General features: G+C 54.0%; 1 protein-coding gene across 2 annotated transcripts; it reads left to right on the forward strand.

Moving 5' to 3' along the window:
• Window positions 1-62: 62 nt before the first annotated feature.
• Wdr86 (WD repeat domain 86) lies at window positions 63-17399 on the forward strand. 2 transcript variants are annotated; one of them, XM_060373930.1, is made up of 7 exons: window positions 63-600; window positions 864-1167; window positions 8821-9016; window positions 11700-12120; window positions 13882-14017; window positions 16858-16961; window positions 17074-17399. In XM_060373930.1, the coding sequence occupies exons 2-7, from the start codon at window positions 1005-1007 to the stop codon at window positions 17248-17250; spliced, it is 1197 nt and encodes a 398-aa protein (XP_060229913.1). In that variant the 5' UTR covers window positions 63-600; window positions 864-1004; the 3' UTR covers window positions 17251-17399. The 2 variants fall into 2 exon arrangements, with proteins under 2 accessions (XP_060229913.1, XP_021519134.1); XM_021663459.2 differs by having other exon boundaries at window positions 71-1167; window positions 8875-9016.
• The last annotated feature ends 2000 nt before the right edge of the window (window positions 17400-19399 follow it).

The raw sequence follows: 19399 nt of genomic DNA on the forward strand, positions 1-19399 counted from the left end.
GACTGCCTCCCGGAAACCATCTCTTTTCTGCCTCTCTCCCTGGACTCCAAAAAGAGCCCTGGAGGGTTCGAGAAACTCTGCTATCTTTAGGACCTGGAGGATCCGAGTGGGGGGTCACCCTCCCCGCCCCCAGCAAAGTCAGCACCCGGAACTACTCTAATAGGAACCAGCCGACTGAGCTCCGGGAGGGCTGCGGGCTGGGTGTAGGATTCCTGCAGACCTCAGTGGGACCTCAGAGGCGTGCGCCCAGCTGAGGACGTAGGGGGTGGGGTGGTGATGGATAGAGGAGGGGCGAACCTGACCTCAGGTCTTGCCCCGTATACCCAAAGGCCGAGATCCAGCCCTCCCCAGCCGGGCCCGAGTAGAATTCGGGGTGTGCTCGTGATGTCCAACGGAGGGCGGACTCGGGCTCCCCCAGTACTCCAGACCCTTTGGCCCACCTTGTGTTCGCCTTGGGCCCTGGGGCCAGGAACAGCGGGAGTGTCAGGGAACAGGACCCGGCCTAGGCGGCTGGGAGGGTCGCAGGTGAAGACCGTGGGAGCGGTCCCCAGCTGGGGTCCCGGACAGCATCTGAGTTCTGTTCCCGGAGGACGTCTTGGGGTGAGGGTTGGCGCGAGGCCCGAGAAGTGGGAGGGGACAGGTTGGGGGGTGGTCTCTGAGGAGGAGCCAGGCTGGCCTGCATTGTTCAGCGCTCGGCTTCCCGGGTTCTTCTGCCCGCTTCAGACCCCGTGGGCGCACCCCACGGTGGGGGCGCCTCCCTGTGCCCCGAGACGGTTTTGAGTAGGGGAGGTCTCACCTGGGGCTCTGCATCGGGGCTGAGGGAGTGGAGGACATCGGTGGTGAGTCGGTCCCTGTCCCCCGAGGCGCTGCGAGCCTCTTCAGGAGCGGGGGCGCCCGGGTCCCCCGCGATGGCCGCTGCCCGAACGGGCCCCACCGGGACCACCAGCGGACGCTGGAGCACCGCTCTCTAGCCGGGCGCAGCCCCTTCTTACCCCGGCCCGGAGATGGGGAGCAGCGGGTCGGCGCTGAGGGTCTGTGCGGACCACCGCGGGGGCATCAACTGGCTGAGCCTGAGCCCGGACGGGCAGCGCCTGCTGACGGGCAGCGAGGATGGCACGGCTCGCCTCTGGAGCACCGCGGACGGCCGGTGCTGCGCGCTCCTGCAAGGTAGACCGGCGCGCGTGCTCGCGACCCTTTCTCCACGCTCACCTGTCCCGCCCTGGGGGACCGCACTCTCCCGGGCTCCTCCCCCAGCCCTTGAACTCTTGGAGGGAAGCCGTGGGAGTCCGAGAGTGGGCGACAAAGGCGCTTGCACCCCAGTGCAAGATCGTTTTGTCAGCCGGTTCCACGCAATCCTTACACGGAACCGGGGCCACCTTGTTAGGGACTTGCCCAGGACTGAAGGGCACCCTTGAGATTTGAAATTACCCCCTCACCCTTACCCCAGTCCCTCCTTTTTAACCTCATCTCAGGTATGGCCAAAAGAAAGGGGATTGATTCAGACTTCTGTGGGGTCAAATTTATCTTGCGTATTTGAAATGAAACGGGGACTTTCACGCACGGAAATGTATAACGTGTCTTACGTAGCCACCTATTGGTTAGTATTCTGTTTAAATTCTGGGTGCTTCTTCACCTTGCACCCTGCGGTCCCCCAGGCTGGCTGTTGGCCTCTGCAGTAGCACAGGCAGATCTGAGGAGGCACGCCAAGCTTTTTTTTTTTTTTTTTTTTGCATAAGGTGCAGCTCTTTATCTCCAGCTTTTCCACCACGGTCAGCAAATGCAAATGCTGGGTGGCCTGGCCCCCAAGCCTCTCCAGCAAGGCAGAGCGTTAGCCTCCAAAAGGCATCATTCCTACGCTATCAGTTTTAAGCGAAAACAGTATAAGGTAGCTAGTTCATGGCGCCAAAGGGAGGACAGGTACTTGGGAGCTGTTGTGAAGATGGGGAATTGGCTACAAAACGGCCTATATTCCTCCCCCCACACAGCCAGCACCCACTCACAGGCCCCACATAGGAGGAGGGCTGTTAGCTTAAGTAAAACAGGCATTGATTCCCAAAGAAAGGACTGTCTGGGGTTGTTAGGAGTGCAGGTTCCTAGGCCTGATTCCAAAGATTTCCCAGAGGAGAACCTTGGACCTGGCTTTTGGTTTGATTTTGGTTTCTTGAGACGGTGTTTCATGTCACCCTCTGGTCTCAAACTCAGTCTTAGTTGGGGTCACTGTTGCTGCAATGAGACATTACAGTCAAAAGCAGGTTGGGGAGGAAAGGAATTATTTGGCTTAAACTTCCCCAGTATGGTTCATCAGGTTCATCATTGAAGGAGGGCAGGACAGGAACTCAAACAGCAGGAACCTGGAGCAGAGGCCATGGAGGGTGCTGCTTACTGGCTTGCTCCTCATGGCTTGCTCAGCCTGCTTTCTTATGGAACCCCGGACCACCTGCCCAGGATGGTGCCACCCACAATGGGCTGGTCCCTCCCCCATCAATCACCAACTAAGAAAATGTCCTCCAGGCTTGCCTATAGCCCGATCTTATGGATGGATTTTCTCAACTGAGGTACCTCCTCTCAGGTGATTTCAGCTTGTGTCGAGTTGGCATGAAACTATCCAGCACACTCACCTTGTACCTTTGAATCGATCCTCCTGCCCCTGCCTCCTGAATACCTGAGATTAGAGATGCCATGCCATGCCAAGCTTGGCTGGAGTTTTCAGTTGATGTTCACCAGGCTTTCCGTGGCTGCAGGGCACAGCCAGCCTGCGGAGACTTTACGCCCATGACTCCAGTGGTACCCCTGTTTGTCAAAGAGGCTTCCCCCCAGAAAAAGTCTAGGCTTTCCAGGCTGGTTCTGGCCCAGGGCCTTGTCTCAGGTCAGCTCTGGAGTCCTGCCAACTTTCCAGGGCCACCCCTGCACCAGCTCTGGCTGGCACTTAGCGTCCCTCACAGTACTGTGTCCCCTAAATCTAACACAATCTAATACAACTTTCCAGCGAGGGATGCCTGACCTGGCCTAGTGGAGAGCCAGCCCACTGAAAGGGAAACTGTTGGAGATTTCCTGCTCAGCCTGTTCTTGCCAGGGTTGAGTCTAGGGCTTCTCTGTGTAGCCTTGGTTGTCCTGGACTCACTTTGTAGACCAGGCTGGATAGCAATTCGCCTGCCTCTGCCTCCCCAAATGCTGGGATTAAAGGCAAACACCACCAGGGTTGAGTCTTTCTAAAGCCTGGTATTTCAAAAGTGCAATGGACCCAGTGTGGTGGTGAACTCTTTTAATCCAAGCCCTCTACTCCTAGCCCTCAGGAGGCACGTAGATCTGATCTACAAAGCAAGTTCCAGGACAACCAGGGCTACACAGAGAAACCCTGACTCAAAGACAAACAAAACAAGCCAGGCATTGGTGGCACATGCTCTTAATCCCAGCGCTGGAGAGGCAGAGGCGGGCAGAGCTTCGTGAGGCCAGCCTGGTTTACAAAGCAAGTCCAGGACAGCCAAGGCTCCACAGAACAACTCTGTCTTGAAAAACAAACAAACAAACAAACCTGCAAGGATAAAAGGGACAAAGATTGTCTTTTTTTTTCTATTGTTAAGATCCTGATTATGGGCCGGGTTCAGTGGTGCGTGCCTGTAAACCCAACACTCGGGAGGCGGGGCAGAGGGGCAGGCAGATCTCTGAGCTCGAAGCCAGACTGTTCTACAAAGCAAGTCTAGAACAGCCAGTCTAAGGCTATTACGCAGAGAAACCCAGTCTCAAAAAACAAACCAAACCTGATGATGACTGAACTTGTTAAAGTGACTGTTTAGCTTCTGTTTCACCTTCCCCCCTTCTGGAAAAAAATAGTCAGACAGCTCCCCACGCGCCCACCTTTTGCAAGTGTATTGAGGCCAGAGGTTAGCCCTGGGTGCTGTTCCTCAGGAACTGCCTACTTTTTTTGGTGGTGATGGGGTAGTCTTTCACTGACTGGGAACCTGCCGAGTAGGCTGGGCTAACAGGAAATCTGCCGGTCTCTACCTTCCTAGCTCCAGGATGACGATCACATATAACAGTGTCTGGGGATCACAGTCTGGTCCTCAATGCTTATGCAGCAAACCCTTGGCTGTCTCCAGACCCTTCCCCTTTTGTGTTTGTTTTGGTTTTTGTTGTTTTTTTTTTTTGAGACAGGGTTTCTCTGTTTAACAACCTGGCTATTTAACAACTCGCTTTGTAGACCAGGCTGCATCTCCCCCCGCCCCCTTTTTATTAGCTTTTTGAGACACTGTCTCTCCACCATCCCATCTCCTGAGAGACAGCGTTTCGGTGTAGCCCTGGCCATTCTGAAAATTGCTCTGAAGACCAAGCTAGCCCTTGAACTTGGAGATCCCAGGTGCTGGCATGCATCACCACCGATGCTGAGAAAGTGTCTCCTTGTTTAGTCCTGGCTGACCTGGAACTGTGTAGACCAGGCAAGCTTTGAACTTGTGGTAGTCTTCATTCTTTTTTCTCCAGCTACTAGGATTACAGATATGTGCCATCACACCTAATTAATAACGATCTCTTAATGCTTCTTTCACACCTTAATTTTAAGATGTATGTCTGTATACTTTATTATATGGTTAAATTTCATAGACTAGTATCAATACTGTTTTTTTTTTTAATTAAAATTTTTTACTTTATGTATATGGGTGTTTTGCCTTCATTTATATCTGTGCACTAAGTGCATGCCTGGTGCCCACGAAGGCCAGAAGAGGGCACCAAATACTCTGGAAATGGACTTACAAATAGTTGTGAGCCGCCATGTGGGTGCTGGGAATTGAATCCAGGTCCTCTGGAAAAATATCGAGTGTTGTTAGCTGCCGAGCCATCTCCCTCCTCGAGCCATCTCCACAAGCCCCGCTAAGAGCAGTTTATGAACCAGAAATGGACAAAGGCAGCCTTAAGTACCCACCCATATATAGCGCGCCTTGTGTTTTCCGGATGCTGTCTGGAGGCGAGGGCGTGGCCTCAGCATCTGGGTTTGCCCAACATTTGCAAGGCTGGTCCATAGCAGCCCACTGCTGTGGCTACTGCTTTTCCTCAGGGTCCTGCTGCAGGAAAGTTGTGCTCAGGCCCCATGGCCAACCAGAGGCAGCCTTCATCCCTGTGCACTGCCTGTGAAAGCAGGCATCCTTCTGGTCCTGTGGAGGGCTGACTCCTTGTGTAGCCTTAGGCTTGCAAAGGCCGTGGAATTAAAACCTTCGGGCTTTAATTGGGCCATCCTTGATTTCCTGGGCAGAGTGGTTGGGGTGGGCGACTGGCATGTGTTCAGGCTTCCTTTTCAGTTCTCAGCAGCAGAATCTGTCGGGACTGGAGGCTTTTCTGAGCATTTTACAGAGATTGGGGAAGTTTGGGCCCGAGGACTGGGGTGGAGACAAAAGAAAGAGAGTTGTCTCTGGGTAAATTGCTGGGCTGGCCAGTTCAGGGCAGCAAAAATGGGGTGCGGAATGCTCAGGCTTCCCCGCTGTGGACAGACACAGTTAGAGGTGGGATGGCTTTCAGATGCAATGGGTGAACTCTGGTGAAAAAAGCTGGATTGGCACTTATTTTGGGAAAGAGAATTGCTAGGATGGCGATGGTCTCTAGCCTCCCTCTTTCCCCTCTGAGGAGTATCCTTGACAACACTTCCCTAGATCCTGACCTGAGAAAACCTCCTGAGAAGTCAGTGTTGTCCTGTTTGGTTCCCAATTGAGTAGGGAACTTGGCCTGAAGGTTCTAGCCCACTGTGGAGGCTCCACATCCTTCTCCGGCCTCACCGTGCTCTGTGAGCCATGGTTGGAAGTTCTGGACAGGGCTCAAGCAAAGTGCTAATGGAAAAGAGGCATATGGGCAGGGGCCGAATGAGGTGGTGAAGTACCTGGGTTGTTGTTGTTTTGTTTTCTTACAAGCTAACAATTCATAAGCATTTAAATTTTATTTCTATCTTTTATTTCATGTGTATGAGTGTATGTCTATGTACCACATGTGTGCCTGATGCCAGAAGAGGGCTCACGTTACAGCTGGTTATGAGCTGCTACGTGGGTGCTGAGAATTGAACTCAGGTCTTCCAGAAGAGCAGCCAGTGCTCTTAAGCGCCGAGGGCGCAGAGGAGTTCCAGGCGGGCTGCTCCACACAGGGAAAACAATATCTACTCAAGAAGGAAAATGTCCTGTTTTAGTCACAGCAATAGGCACGCATCTCTAGCGTTTTGGAGGCCACTGTTGGGTGAATGGTAGGCTCCCTGATGCATGTTCTGAAGGCTGGGAGCAGATGGGTCCGATTCCCACACACAAATCCAGAGAGCTCTCATGCAACTCTCAGTTCCGAGTGACTGCGTCCTGGTACCTTTGGCAATGTCTGCTCTGGCACATCTGGGTCTGTGCCAGTCAGGGTCCTGGCTTCCTTGACCTAGGGTAATTCACGAGCATCTTAAAAAGGGGACAGGGTATAAACACAAAGGGGAACCACTGGGTCGTTGCTTCTCGTTGAGGAGATGCAGTCACAACAGCCTAGAGAAGGTTCCTCTAGGGCAAGGGGACCTGTACCGGCGGGCCGAAACCAGTCTCAGGCCTCCCTCTGTCAGAGCCCAGGCTAACATTCTAGCCTAAAGTCTCCCATTGTGTGAACCCAATTGGAAGTGAGAAGACCCCGGGCCGTGCAGCAACTCTCTACAAGTTACAATGCCTGCACTTCCAAGGGCCCGGTGAGGAAGTGACAGGGAATAGAGGCCCTGTTCCATGCTGCATTTGGGGTCCCCTGTGGGTCCTAGGCCACATCTCCTATGTGCAGGGAGCAGCACGTCTTGGCAAGCCCTCAGTCAGTGCCCAGGGAGGCGAGCAGGGCCGCTGCCTCCGAAGGCGCCTCAGGGCTGCTCTTCAGAGAGCAATAGCTGCATCTTATCTGCATTCTTTATCCCTTCGAAGATATTTACTTTCAGCTTGGCATTTTTGCTTATTCTGCACAATTCCAGCAGCTGAAAGCTGAGGTCCCTGGAGGTGATAGGCCCAGCACTGGCAGACACAGCTCCTCCCACCCTCTGTGGTGACCCCACCAGCCCTGGGTCTGGCCCAGCTGTCTGATTACAGTATACCGGGGTGGGGTCGGGGTTTGGGGATGTGGACAAGGGGACAGGCACAGCAGAGTCCAGGCTCTCTGCTGGCAGACCCTGACCCATGACCTAGGGGGGGGTGTGCTTGCTGATTGGGGAGAGCTATAGGAGACTGGAGAGGGGCTTGCCTTTAGCAGCCCTGAGCACTGTGGGACCCTCACTTGGCTCAGTGCCTGATTGCAGAGGGCAGAGGGCAGGGGCTGCCAGGTCAGTCTGGCTTGCAGCCATATATGAGGGTGTTTTACATTGGAATCCGGCACTTTCGTTTATTGCCTCTTTCCTTTGTGATCTGTGTGTTCAGTCCCCCCAACCCCAACGTGCCATACAGCTTCCCACACCTCAGGTCTGCAGCTGCCAGGCCGTGTCCACAGCTCCACAGAATCGGGGTGCCGTTGCTCAATAGCTACATGTGGCTCTCAAGTACTTTTTCGTGGTTCAATTTATGGCTCCTTCCTGCACTTGACCCACTGTATCGATGGGCTGTGAGCAGCTGGGCGCTGCTGGAGCAGTCTGCTCTGGGCCTCAGCCAGCCCTCGCTCAGGGTCCTTAGGGGCCATGGTGTCGACGCCCATCCAGGGTTATTAGGGTTAGGGTTAGGGTAATGGAGGTAATTCCCATACCAAGTCATTAGGGAGCCCTGGAGTCATGCCCACGACAGTGCCTGGCAGGCTTGGCACACCTTGGTTGCCTTTCTTGAGGTACGTCAGCCCCCATGAGGCATTGGGGCGGGTGAGGCAGATTGGTCTCAGGGAAAGTTTGTTGACAGCTTTAAAAAATATTTATAAACTCTGGCAAAAATCTGGGCTATGTTTTGCCAAACAGATTTGCCCTCAACTTTTCATCAACTTGTGTATTCGGGGGAAACACAATCTGCCATTTCTTAAGGGTTTACTTAATTCTTGCATTGTTTTCAGAGCAGCCTGGCATGTGTTCTCCAGGAAGAATGTAAGCTTTTCTTTATTAAAATTCTGTTTCTTAGAACCCAGGAAGTCGAGTTCTTCCAAGCTAAGCTTAACCCAGGACCTAAAATAAAAGTTAATCAGCTTGATCCTGCCTGGGAGATGTCTAAAATTCCTGTTTGTCTGACTCCAGCCACGAAATGGAAATTCTCAAATAAGATTAAAGGCCTGGGTGTGGCGGCACATGCTTTTAATCCCAACGGTGGGCCTGGGACGTAGGAGCAGGAGAATCAAGAGTTCAAGGCCATCTTGAGCTACAAAATCTTGCAACTAGGATCCTCTTAACCCCCAGGATCCTAGTTGGAGATGACCAGCTCTTTAGTTCTGTCTAGGGAGACGCTCAGCGGCTAAGAGTGCTTGCTGCTCCCACACGAGGACCGGCGTTCCAGTCCCCAGAGCCCTCGTAAAAAGTGCTGTAACCCCAGTGCTGCGGAGAGCAGAGACAGGAGGACCACTGGGACTTGCTTATCCTCAGCCTAGCTCCGGGTTCAGAAGAAATTCTCAAGGGGACACAGAAAGTGGTAGATCAGACCTGACATTCTCGCCACGTGTCCACTTGCACACGTGTATGTATCTCTCTTTTATACACACACACACACACACACACACACACACACACACACAGGCTGGAAGCTGAGGCAGGATTGTGAGTTCAAGCCCAGCCTGGGCTACAAATTAAGATTTCCCCCGCCTGCATAATAGAGGGAGGGCTGGTCTCTTCCAGACTTTCCTCCGATGCTCTCTCTCTCTCTCTCCTTGATCTGCTTGCAGACACAGGAAAACAAGAGCCGGGACCTGGTCAGCTCACACTTCCTCTCCTTGTAGGACACGAGAGCTACGTGACCTTCTGCCAGCTGGAGGATGAAGCTGCCTTCACCTGCAGTGCCGACTGCACCATCCGGAGGTGGGACGTCAGGACCGGGCAGTGTCTGCAGGTGTACCGAGGGCACACGTCCATCGTAAACAGGTCAGCCGGGCGCGGCAGCGGGAGTCAGGAAGACCGATTTGAGCGGTGCGGCTGAGTGCTGGTGGTAGCAGGGTGTTGGACCCGGGAGTCACAGGAAAGAAGCATCGTTAACCTCTATGTCTGTGCTCCCCGGGGAGCCACACACCTTAACTGCCGCTCGCTCTGTGTGTGAGGAGCGCTGTTGGGGCTACAGCACCCACTTGATGGGGAGCAAGTTCCAGAGGAGGGTGCTTGCTTGACCCCGGGGGTGCAGCGGGGGCTCAGAGAAGGAGGAAGATGCAGTTGGTGATATTTTTAAAACTTCCTTTCTCGTGGCTGCTGAGGGACTCCTAGCCTTCTTGGGGGTCTGGATTTTTTTCTTGTTGCATTTGGGTTGGACCCAAGCAGTGGAAATTCATTTTCTGACAAACTCAAATTCTGACAAATTCATTTTTAGGACAAACGATGGTTGTCCTGGGTTCCCAAGTCCCAAGTTGATGCCTAGCGTAGGGACCCTTGAAGTCACGTTGATAGGTGGGCCCCTGCTTGGGAAAGACCCAAGGGCCTTTCTGTGTGGACACAGAGGAAGGCATGTGCTGCAGCCAGGGGGGGAACTGTGGGTGCTGCATGGGCCTCCAGACAGGCAGATTAGTCCCCTAAGCTAACCACAGTTCTACAGGCCACAGCAGATGGTCGGTGGACAGTCTGGAGGTGTCTGTAGGAGGTGGTAGAGCCAGAAGAACTCGGCTCTCAGTTCAAACTGGCCTCTTCCCAGGAAGATACCTACCATTGGCCAGGTTTGATAGCTTGTGTCTGTTGTCCCAGCACTGGAGAAGCTGAGGTAGGGTGATCTCAGGCTTCAGGGCCAGCCTGGGCTACAGGGTGAGCTCCAGATAACTCGGCCAAGAGTGAGACCCTGCTCAGAATTCCCCCTTTCCCAGTCCACAAAAACTGTCACTGAAGGAAACTGAGGCATCAGTCTGAAGCCAACCTAGGTGGGTGAGTCATGCCCTTAGACCATCAGTGTGTGCTCAGGCTGCTGACCGGGGAATCGTCTTTAAACAAGGCAGAAATTTCGCTCTACGAGGTTTGGTATCCATGCCCACACACAGGTAATACACATAACACACACCAAGGCACAGCACATGGACATACCTAGACATACAACATACATGAAACATGCACATGTGTGAACAAGAACATTCCTATAAACATACACAATACATACATAACTGAGATGCATTTAAAAGAACATATACATGGAAATGTCCACATGCATGCGCCATCTGTGCCCATCGACATGCACAGAGAGGACATATACCTACACACGCGTACAGACGCTGTTTTCCATTAGTAGCAGCAGTTCCAAACCCACAATACCTAGGACATACTTCACTGATGTGTTCCCAAGTGGATGAGAGCTCAGAACGCAGGTCTCTTCAGATCTGGGGGCTACATGTGAGCTTCAAGCATCCTTCGGTGGCCTAGCCTCCCTGCTGTACATTGCGCCACGTCCATACGGGGCCTGCTTAACCCCTGTGTTAGTTTCTTTTCTCAATTCCTTGATCTCCCCCCACCCCCACCCCCCACCCCCCCCAAAAAAAAAAAAGAAGAAGAAGCAGCGTAAGGAAGAAAGGAAGCCAGGCTAGAGGGCACAGTCTAGCATGGCGGGAAGGCATGGTGCAGGAGCATGAGGCCGCTGGCCGCATCATGTCCACAGCCAGGCAGCAGAGGGGAACATGCTGAGGCTCAGCCGCCTTTGTATTCAGCTCAGGACCACCGTCCATGGCATGCTGGGGCTTCCCACTGCAGTTAACCTAATCTAGAGACTCACAGATGTGCCAGGGGCTCGTTTCCATGGCGATCCCAAATCTCATCACTTTGACAGATTCACCATTGCAAACCCCGGTGCCCCAAGAGCACCCTGTCCCCCACAACATCATGGATTCTTGTCAAGGGGGTTCAGAGGAACTAGACCAGGCCGGCCTCAGGCTCAGAGACCCTCCTGCCTCTGCCTCTCGAGTGCAGGGACTGTAGGTGTGGGTCATACCTGGTGAATGGAGACTTCTTGACAAGGCTGTATGAACACGCCCTTGGAAGTTCTCTGCAAAGTTCTCTGAAGACAAGCATGTTTTTCTGGGGAGTCTGTAGCATTTGGCATTGTGAGAGCACACTCCTCACTTAAGCCCTGTGCCGCACGATTGCCCCTTCTGATACCTACCCAGAATTCCCTGAGGCCCCTTCCCTGCACCTGCTGGTCTGGCCTGCGCCCTGGAGCTGTAGTGTTCCTGTTCCTGCTGTGGGCTTTGCTGGGGAACTTAACAGCCTTGGCGCCTCCCTCAGTCACTCCTGAGCACACTCCTGCCTCAGCTTCCTGAATGTTTCCCCCCTATTTTAAACAGAAAGCCTGTGTCCCCTCGCTCCTTTCTCCCCTCTTCCTCCTAAGCATCTGGCTCGGATAGAGTGTTATATGGGTCCATACACCTGAGACATGGACCCGGCAAATGTCAGGCTAGCAGGTTTGTCACGGGGTGAGGGGTGGGGGGTGGAAGGGGAGATGGTGGATGACAGAGTGGTTGAGGGTGGAAGTTTGCTGTTAGAGCTAGACCTTGGGAAGTGGGTATGGAGCAGCTGCAGTGCCAAGGCTAGCCCAAGGCTAGCCCATGAGTGTTCCGAGCCTGACCTCCTCCCTTCTTCCCCCCAGGATCCTAGTTGCAGATGACCAGCTCTTTAGCAGTTCCTATGACCGGACGGCTCGTGTGTGGACCATGGACAAAGGGCAAGCGTCCCAGGAGTTCCGGGGCCACCGCAATTGCGTACTGACCCTAGCCTACTCTGCTCCCAAGGACCTGCCCAGCGATCCCTGCTTGGAGGCAGCCATGGGCGGCGGCCTCCTAGTGACTGGCAGCACGGACGACACGGCCAAGGTGTGGCAGGTGGCCAGCGGCTGCTGCCACCAGACACTTCGGGGCCACACGGGAGCCGTGCTGTGCCTCGTGCTGGACGTCTCCAGCCACACAGCCTTCACGGGCAGCACGGATGCCACCGTCCGCGCCTGGGACATCCTGAGTGGGGAGCAGCTGCGGGTTTTCCGGGAGCACCAGGGCTCTGTCATCTGTCTGGAGGTGAGACCTGTCCAGTGCTGCCCGACTGCATGTCCACCCTGTTGAAGGGTGGAGATGGAGGGAACTCAAGCCCATGAATAGTGTTAGGCCATTGGTAGCCTCAGCTCAGAGTGTCAGTCTGTTCATAGCATCAGGACATCATTCTCTCACATGTGAAGTGGGTGGGTTCTCATGATCCAGACGTCTTCCTTGTTTGCTTGTTTTGGAGGGTTGTTTGTTTGGGGCCTTTTTGTTTGTTTGGTTGGTTTTTTTTTTTTTTTTGGTATTTTTTGTTTTTCAAGACAGGTTTCTCTGGGTAGTCCTGGCTGTCCTGGGACTCACTCTGTAGACCAGGCTGGCCTCCTATTCACAGAGGTCCACCTGCCTCTGTCTCCGGAGTGCTGGGATTAAGGGTGTGCGTCACTATGCCTGGCCCCAGCCTACCCCCACATGCTTGGGGGAGAAAGTGTCCAGCCTGTGCTTTGGGAAAGATACATTCAACCCTAGCAGTGCAGGCCCTGCCGGGAAAATGGACCCTAAATTGGCTGAAGAGGAAGATTCATGAAAGTGTATCCAGATGGGGGAGGTAGTGCCACAGAAGCGGCCGGCCAGAGAGGGACTTTTCACAGGCTGACCTGAGCTGAGTGTGGTTGAAAATACCTGGGCTCCGAGTGTCTTGTCGGCCAGGAGGGAATTTGAAGCCAGCTTGGGCTACATAGTGAGATCCTGTCTCAAAAAACAGGGCTGGGGAGGTGGCCCAAGGGCTTGCTGTCCAAGCTAAGGACCTGAGTTCATCCCAGTACCAGGTAGAAAGGCTGGGTATGGTGGCACATGTCTGTAAACCCAGCTCTGGAGAGGCAGGGACAGGCGAGTCCCTCTGTCTTGCTGCCCAGACAGGATAACCTAGTGAGCTACTTGCACGGATGCAGGGATGCTAGGAACATGAGCTCACATGCTTACACACACACACACACACACACACACACTTCAACAAAACTCCTTAAGGCCTGTCCTGTGTCTCTATTTCCTGAGCCTGAGCTTCTGTCTCTGGCTGAGACCTTTTTCTTCCCCTGGAGACAGTACTTTCCAGCTTTTAGGAGTGCCAAGGAGGGTCTGCGCACGCGGCCTCTGCTGCTGTATTTGAGGTAGTATATTGTTTGCTCTCCTATTCTTCAGCACCAGCTTTCTCATTTAACAGATGCTAATGATGACAACAGCCTTCTAGGACTCTTGCCAGCTGTGAGTGTGGGAGTAACCTGACTGTCACCTGGAGCAAGACTCAGTGTGTCCCCACTTGCCAGGAGTACTGGGGGTCACCGCTGTGGGTGAAGATAGGGTGTAGGCAGACAGAGGGCATCTGTTTATGTCTGGGCATTGAGCTTGCCGGCTGGTGACAAGGCTTCCCCAGTGTCCTCCGGAGGCTCTGCTCCCTCTCCTGAGTGTCATCAGCTGGGGACCAAGGCTTTCCTAGGGAGTCTGTGGGGGAGCAGCCAGACAGTGGAGATGCCCTGTCTGTGTGGCAGCTGTCTGCAGGGCTGTCTGGGGCCTGGGGGATCTCCTGGGGGATCTCTGTCTGAGGGCGCTCTGCCTTCTGGGTCCAGGCACACTAGAGGACAGAGGAGCCCACTGCAGTCCGGTGCTGCAGTGGGGAGTGGGGACACCGTCTGGGCTCACCCCGACTTCCCCATTGAGACCTGCCAGTGTTTCCTACCTCGCAGAGAACAATTTGAGGGCCGCCGGGCCATCAAGGCCAATGGGCTGATCCTCCTCTTTTTCCTACAGCTCACAGATCGGCTCTTGTACTCGGGCAGCGCAGACAGGACTGTCAAGTGCTGGCTGGCTGACACCGGAGAGAGGGTACGCACATTCCCGGCACACAGACACAGCGTGAGCGCCCTCAAGTACCACGCGGGCACCTGTAAGTGTCTTGTCCTAGCACCACCCACGCCACCCCAGGCTGCTCACCCTACCTTTCTTTCCTGGTTTGCCTCTCTCATGCCTGCATGCTTTGTGGCTAACTTCCCATGTCACCGGTAACCTAGGTGGTGCAGGCCCCTCTCCATGCACCTGCTCCCCAAGAGGGATGCACGGAAGGTTCAAGTAAGGGCTTGCAGCTTCCTTCTCACCTTTACAAGAATGTGGGAGACCTGGACGCAAGGGTCCTAGGGTCAAAAGCATGTCTCGAGGAGACATTTTAAGAGTCTCTGCTGACTGAGTTAGCTGGTCGCACTCAAGGACGTGTTCTAATTCTCCAGGTGAGGCAGTAACATCTTAAATGCGACCAGGCTCAAGGACCCATGGGTTTGACCTCACCTGGCCTTAGGTTTGACAACTGATAGGAGATCTGGGCGCTAGTGGCTGAACCTCCTTCTCCTCCTCTTCAGCACACATCTTAAGTTGAAGCAACATGGTTCAAAGGTGGCTCATGGAGAACCAACAATTTCGTGGTGTTTGAGGCAGAAAAAAGAGCAAAGGGACATTTGTTTTGTTTTTGTTTTTTTGTTTTTTTCTTTTTAAGTGAGTAGGTCCCTTTGAGATCTGGAAACCCCACCTGAAGTTTTGACCCCTCTGTGCAGGAGAGGTAGCATCCCAGTCTGAGGTGGGCTGTGGCTGTAGAGATGGATCCTGGCTACTCTGGGTAAAATGGCTTTTTGGGTAGGGAGGAAGCCTTCTGTCTTCCACATCTCACATGGCCACCCCCTGGGCCTCCATCACCTTCTCCTCAGCTTCACTGATGGCTGTCCCCTTCCTGCCTAACAGAGGAGATGTTAGACTGCCATAGGGTGGGGCCTACAAGGCTCTTTCCAGTGGAGAATGAACTTGACTTCATGTGAAGGTGCTGAGGGAAGAGAGAATGGACATCTGAGCCCAGCACACCCTAGGCAGCTAGCCTCACATGGGAAAGTTCTTTTCCCTTCCTCCCTTGTTCAAGCCTTATTAGCATGGGCATAGCTCTGCTCCCTGGCCAGGGACCACCCTTTTAACTGAGCACAGAAAGGTTAGCTCCCAGACACCGTCAGGTGGCCTCTTGTGCCCCTCTCTTTGGTGGCGACTGGAACAGCTGCGCTGAAGTCACTTATGGGCCCCTCCCACCAACACAGAGCCTGGCTCCTGGTCTTTGCCAACAAGGCTGCAGAATGGGCTTGGCTCCCAACTTTGCCTACTTGGGGTGGCCAGCAGCCCCACGGGATCTAGACCCTACTACTGAGTTTGGGGAGCAACAAGAAAGGGACCGAGGAAATTCAGCAAGAAAACTCCCTCCCCAGGTCCCTGTGCGCCCTGGACCTTTAAGCCAATGAGAAGTTTGTGCAAACAAAGACAGACAAAGGGAGAAATAGATCAGAGGCCAGGGGCAGCCTAGAGATGCTGGCTTTAGCCCCACCGTGGCAAATACAAGGTGGCCTTGGGTCTCTCTGTTGTTACCATAAATACCCTGTCAAAAGGCAACATGGGAGGAAAAGGTTTGTCTTCTAGTTCCAGGTTGCAGGGAGGTCCTAACAGAACCTGAGTCAGCTGGTTACAGCATGCTCAGAGTCAAGAACGGAGAGATGTGAGCACACCCACGCTGGTCGCTTCTGCTCAGTGTTCTTTCTTCACTCAAGCAGTTCAGGGCCAGGCTCAAACAGTGGTGCTCCCAGCCCAGGAAACGATGTTCCCACCTTGAGTCTTCCAGCCTCCATTAACAATCAGGAAATGCCTCAGGCTCCCCTGATCTACTTAATTCTGCACTCAGACTCTCTGCAGGTGATTGTAGCATGTGTCAAGCTGACAGCTAAAACTGAGCAAGTGGGGTTGCTGGGAACCCAGGCGCACTCCCTCACCAGGGGTACTGAAGGGTATGGACGTACACTCGTGGCCATCCTTAGCTCCTAGCCGGACCTACAGTTTCTCCAACCTCAATCCCAGCCACTGCAGTAGCTCTCTGCTCACTAACAGGCCTCATGTGGTTTCTTTTTTTTTTTCCCCCTCTGTCTCCCCATTACCTCCATGCTTCCTCACTGTCGGCAGTGTGACCTGCTGGCCTCCTGTTCAGGGTCAGGGTAGCTTCTGGGAAAGTTCGTGTGGGATCGTGAGCCACTGACTCCTACAGGTGCTGCTCGAGGCGGCCCTCAGAACCAGCCTTACCAGCACAGATTACAGAGGGGTCACTGGCCTCCTCACTGCGCCAGAAACCATGACCTGACACTCAGCCATCTGTCTTAACCAAATATTCCAGGGATTCTGGTGTCCTTGATGCCAGAACACCACTCAGCCAGGTTATGACAGGAAAACTCCAAGGAGGGAGGCAAGTGGGTTGTGGGGTACAGGTGAGCTCTGGGGAGTCTAGGCTCTGCTTCAAGGCCACATCCTTTTCTGAGGAGGGCGGATGGGTTGTGGCTGGTGCTGTAGGTAGAGGTGATGGATGGGCAGGGTGGAAAGCTTGCAGGAGGTGGTAGAGAGAGCTGCCTATGCCAATAGGGTATAAGATGGGTACCTGGCCCTCAGAGGTTCTTGCGGGACAGGGCCACTCAGAACAGCACCAGCTGGCTTAAAGTCAAGAAAAGCATGGCAGTCAGACTATACCACACAGATGTCCTGGGGCCCTCAGTGACCTCCCGACTCCAGAGGAACGAGAGCTTGAGTGTCTCTTCACAAGGCTTCCAGATGTTTTCCAACTGACCCTTAGGAGGCCACACCACTTTCTCACCCTGTCCCGTTCCTGGGGAAGTGGCAGAGTGGCAGCCAGGAAGGGCCTAGTGTACTGCTGTGTGTCCACAGTGTTCACAGGCAGCGGAGACGCCTGCGCCCGGGCCTTTGACGCCCAGTCCGGAGTGCTGCAGAGGGTGTTCCGAGGCCACACCTTCATCATCAATTGCCTCCAGGTAGGAGCCTTCCTGCCCAGCTCCCCGCTGCCCCCGAGAAACCAGGGGCCTCCCCCAGGGAGGAGACTCCAGGGGTCTGCTCATGGCCAACAGCTGTCCTGCCTGCCCACAGGTGCATGGCCAGGTGCTCTACACAGCATCTCATGACGGTGCTCTGCGCCTCTGGGACGTACGTGGCCTCCAGTCGGTGCCGCCTCTGCCCCGAAGGCCAGCAACCAAACGTAGCCTGTCGCGCCTCTTTAGCAACAAGGTGGCCTGCGCGGCCCCCACACCCCTGCAGCCAGCCTGAGTGCCTGGAGAGGAGACGGTGGAAACCTGAGGCCTCGCTCGTTTTGTGTTCCTGGGCTTGCAGTGGCTTGTTAACAGGGTGTGCACCTGTCCTCAGAACCTTTCCCACTGTGGAGGAAGGTGCCTCTTCCCCATGGCCTTGCCACCTGGACACTTACAGCCAAGGCAGGGACTTTAGCTCACCTGCCTCCAGCTCTGATGGCTGAAGCCTGTGCTTGCCAGGCCCTCCCTGCTGAGAGAAAACAGGCCTTCCTATAAAAGCCATGGAGCCAGATTGTCATATTAGCCAGAAATGTGCCATGAGGACCCTCCTGAAGAACTCAAATACCCCTCGGTCAAAGTGCTCTAAGTGTATTCTTTGTTTGGTTTCCTTTTGGAAGCCTACTGGCCTCTTGTCACAGCTGGCCTCCAATACCTGGCCTGTGTCATTTCCCCTTCTGGTCGAGAACCAAGGTCATTTATATAGCAGTGGCCTTAGAAGACAGGGAGCAAGGAACCTGCTCTCAGTCAGCCTGCTTGACAGGAGGCCCTTCTGCCTTGGAGCACCCATCCATCCTTTGGAGATGAATCCAGGGTTCTCTCCTATCAAGGTCTGAGTTAAAAGCTAGGTAGGGCCATTTGGTCTTGTGCAGAAATGCCAGCAGTATGGTCAGGTGTGGTGGAGTCATTGCACATATGCTGGAGCCACTGGGGCTGAAGAGATGGCCCAGTGCTAAGAGCATTCACTGTTCTCGCAGAGAACATTGTTGGATTCCTAGCACCAAGCTGAGCTTTCACAACACCTTAACTCTAGTTCCAGGGAATCCAACCCCCTCTCCTGGCCTCCATGGGCACCTGAACATAGCCATACACGAGATACAATATAATTTAAATGTAAAAGTGTATCTTTTTTCTATTGAGATATTGATTAATTGAGGCAGGGTTTCTCTGTGTAGCCCTGGCTGTCCTGGAACACTGTGCAGACCAGGCTGGCCTTGTACTTACAGGTCTGCCTGCCCCTTCTTCTGGTGTGCATACCACTACTCCCAACAAACAAACAACCTATGGTTATCTCCCCTAGAGAGAACTCTGCCAGGAGGGGTGGCCAGAAGGATGGGCGCCTCCCTCAGTCTGGAGCCTGGGATGGGCTGTTGTGTATGTTCCTGGAAAAACACTGGGATATTCTGCATTGACCCAGCACAACCACTGGGTTTCGACTTCTCCAGCATAGAGATCCTGGTTTCTAGCACAGACATGGGCATGCCCTGCGCTCTTTCCCAGTTCCCAGCACCTTCAGTCTGCTTATGTGTAGACTGGTTGAATGCTGAGCCACAGGTCCCCTCTGGCCAAACCAGGGCAGAGTGTGTTTCAGTGGTAGAGTGCCTGCCTAGCCTCTGAGAAGAAAGCAGGTGGTGTATGTTCAGGCGGCCAGAGGAAAGAACGGGACTTTCTATCAGATACCTGGCCAGAACAGATAGGCATGGTAGTTTCACCAGGGCAAGACAATCTGACAAGTGACATGAGCAGTATCAATGATCCCAGGCCAAACCCGGAACATCACTACACAGCTTCAGGCTGACTTCATACCCTAAAACCATACTTAATGCCTGCCCTGGCCCTCCAACCTCTGGGTGTTTGGCCAGCTCAAGGCAAGTTCCTGCCTGCTGTGTGGGGCTCTGTGAAAGGCCTTTCCCCTCCTTCCCCCAACATATGCTCTTGGTGCACATAGAACCATTTCCCTCCAACCCATGAGTCCCTCTCACCTGTCTCTTTCCCCTACCCTGTCCAAAACAGGATTTGTACCAACTCTCCCTCACACCCCATCCCACCGGCTGCTCACTCTCCGGCTTCAGCTCTTCCCTGTGGCCTCCTGCTGGCATGGCAGTGCGGCCTGGCTTTCAGTGCTCTCCACCAGCATTTTAACAGTTGGAAGCTAGCAAGCACTGCTGGTGCCACGCCCAGGACGGTGCCTGGCTGGCCATCAGTTTGAAGGCAACTCTCCCCAGCCTGCACTTGGGAAGACACAAGACTCTGATGGCCTGCCTCACAGCCTTTTGCCATGTCACACCTGACTCCCTCACCCCCCTTTTTTTTTTCCTTTCCACAGAGACAGGGCTCTCTGTGTAGCCCTGGCTGTCCTGGACTTGATTTGTAGGCCAGACTGGCCTTGA

Source organism: Meriones unguiculatus, chromosome 21 (genome assembly GCF_030254825.1).
Source record: "Meriones unguiculatus strain TT.TT164.6M chromosome 21, Bangor_MerUng_6.1, whole genome shotgun sequence".
Classification (NCBI taxonomy): Eukaryota; Metazoa; Chordata; class Mammalia; order Rodentia; family Muridae; genus Meriones; species Meriones unguiculatus.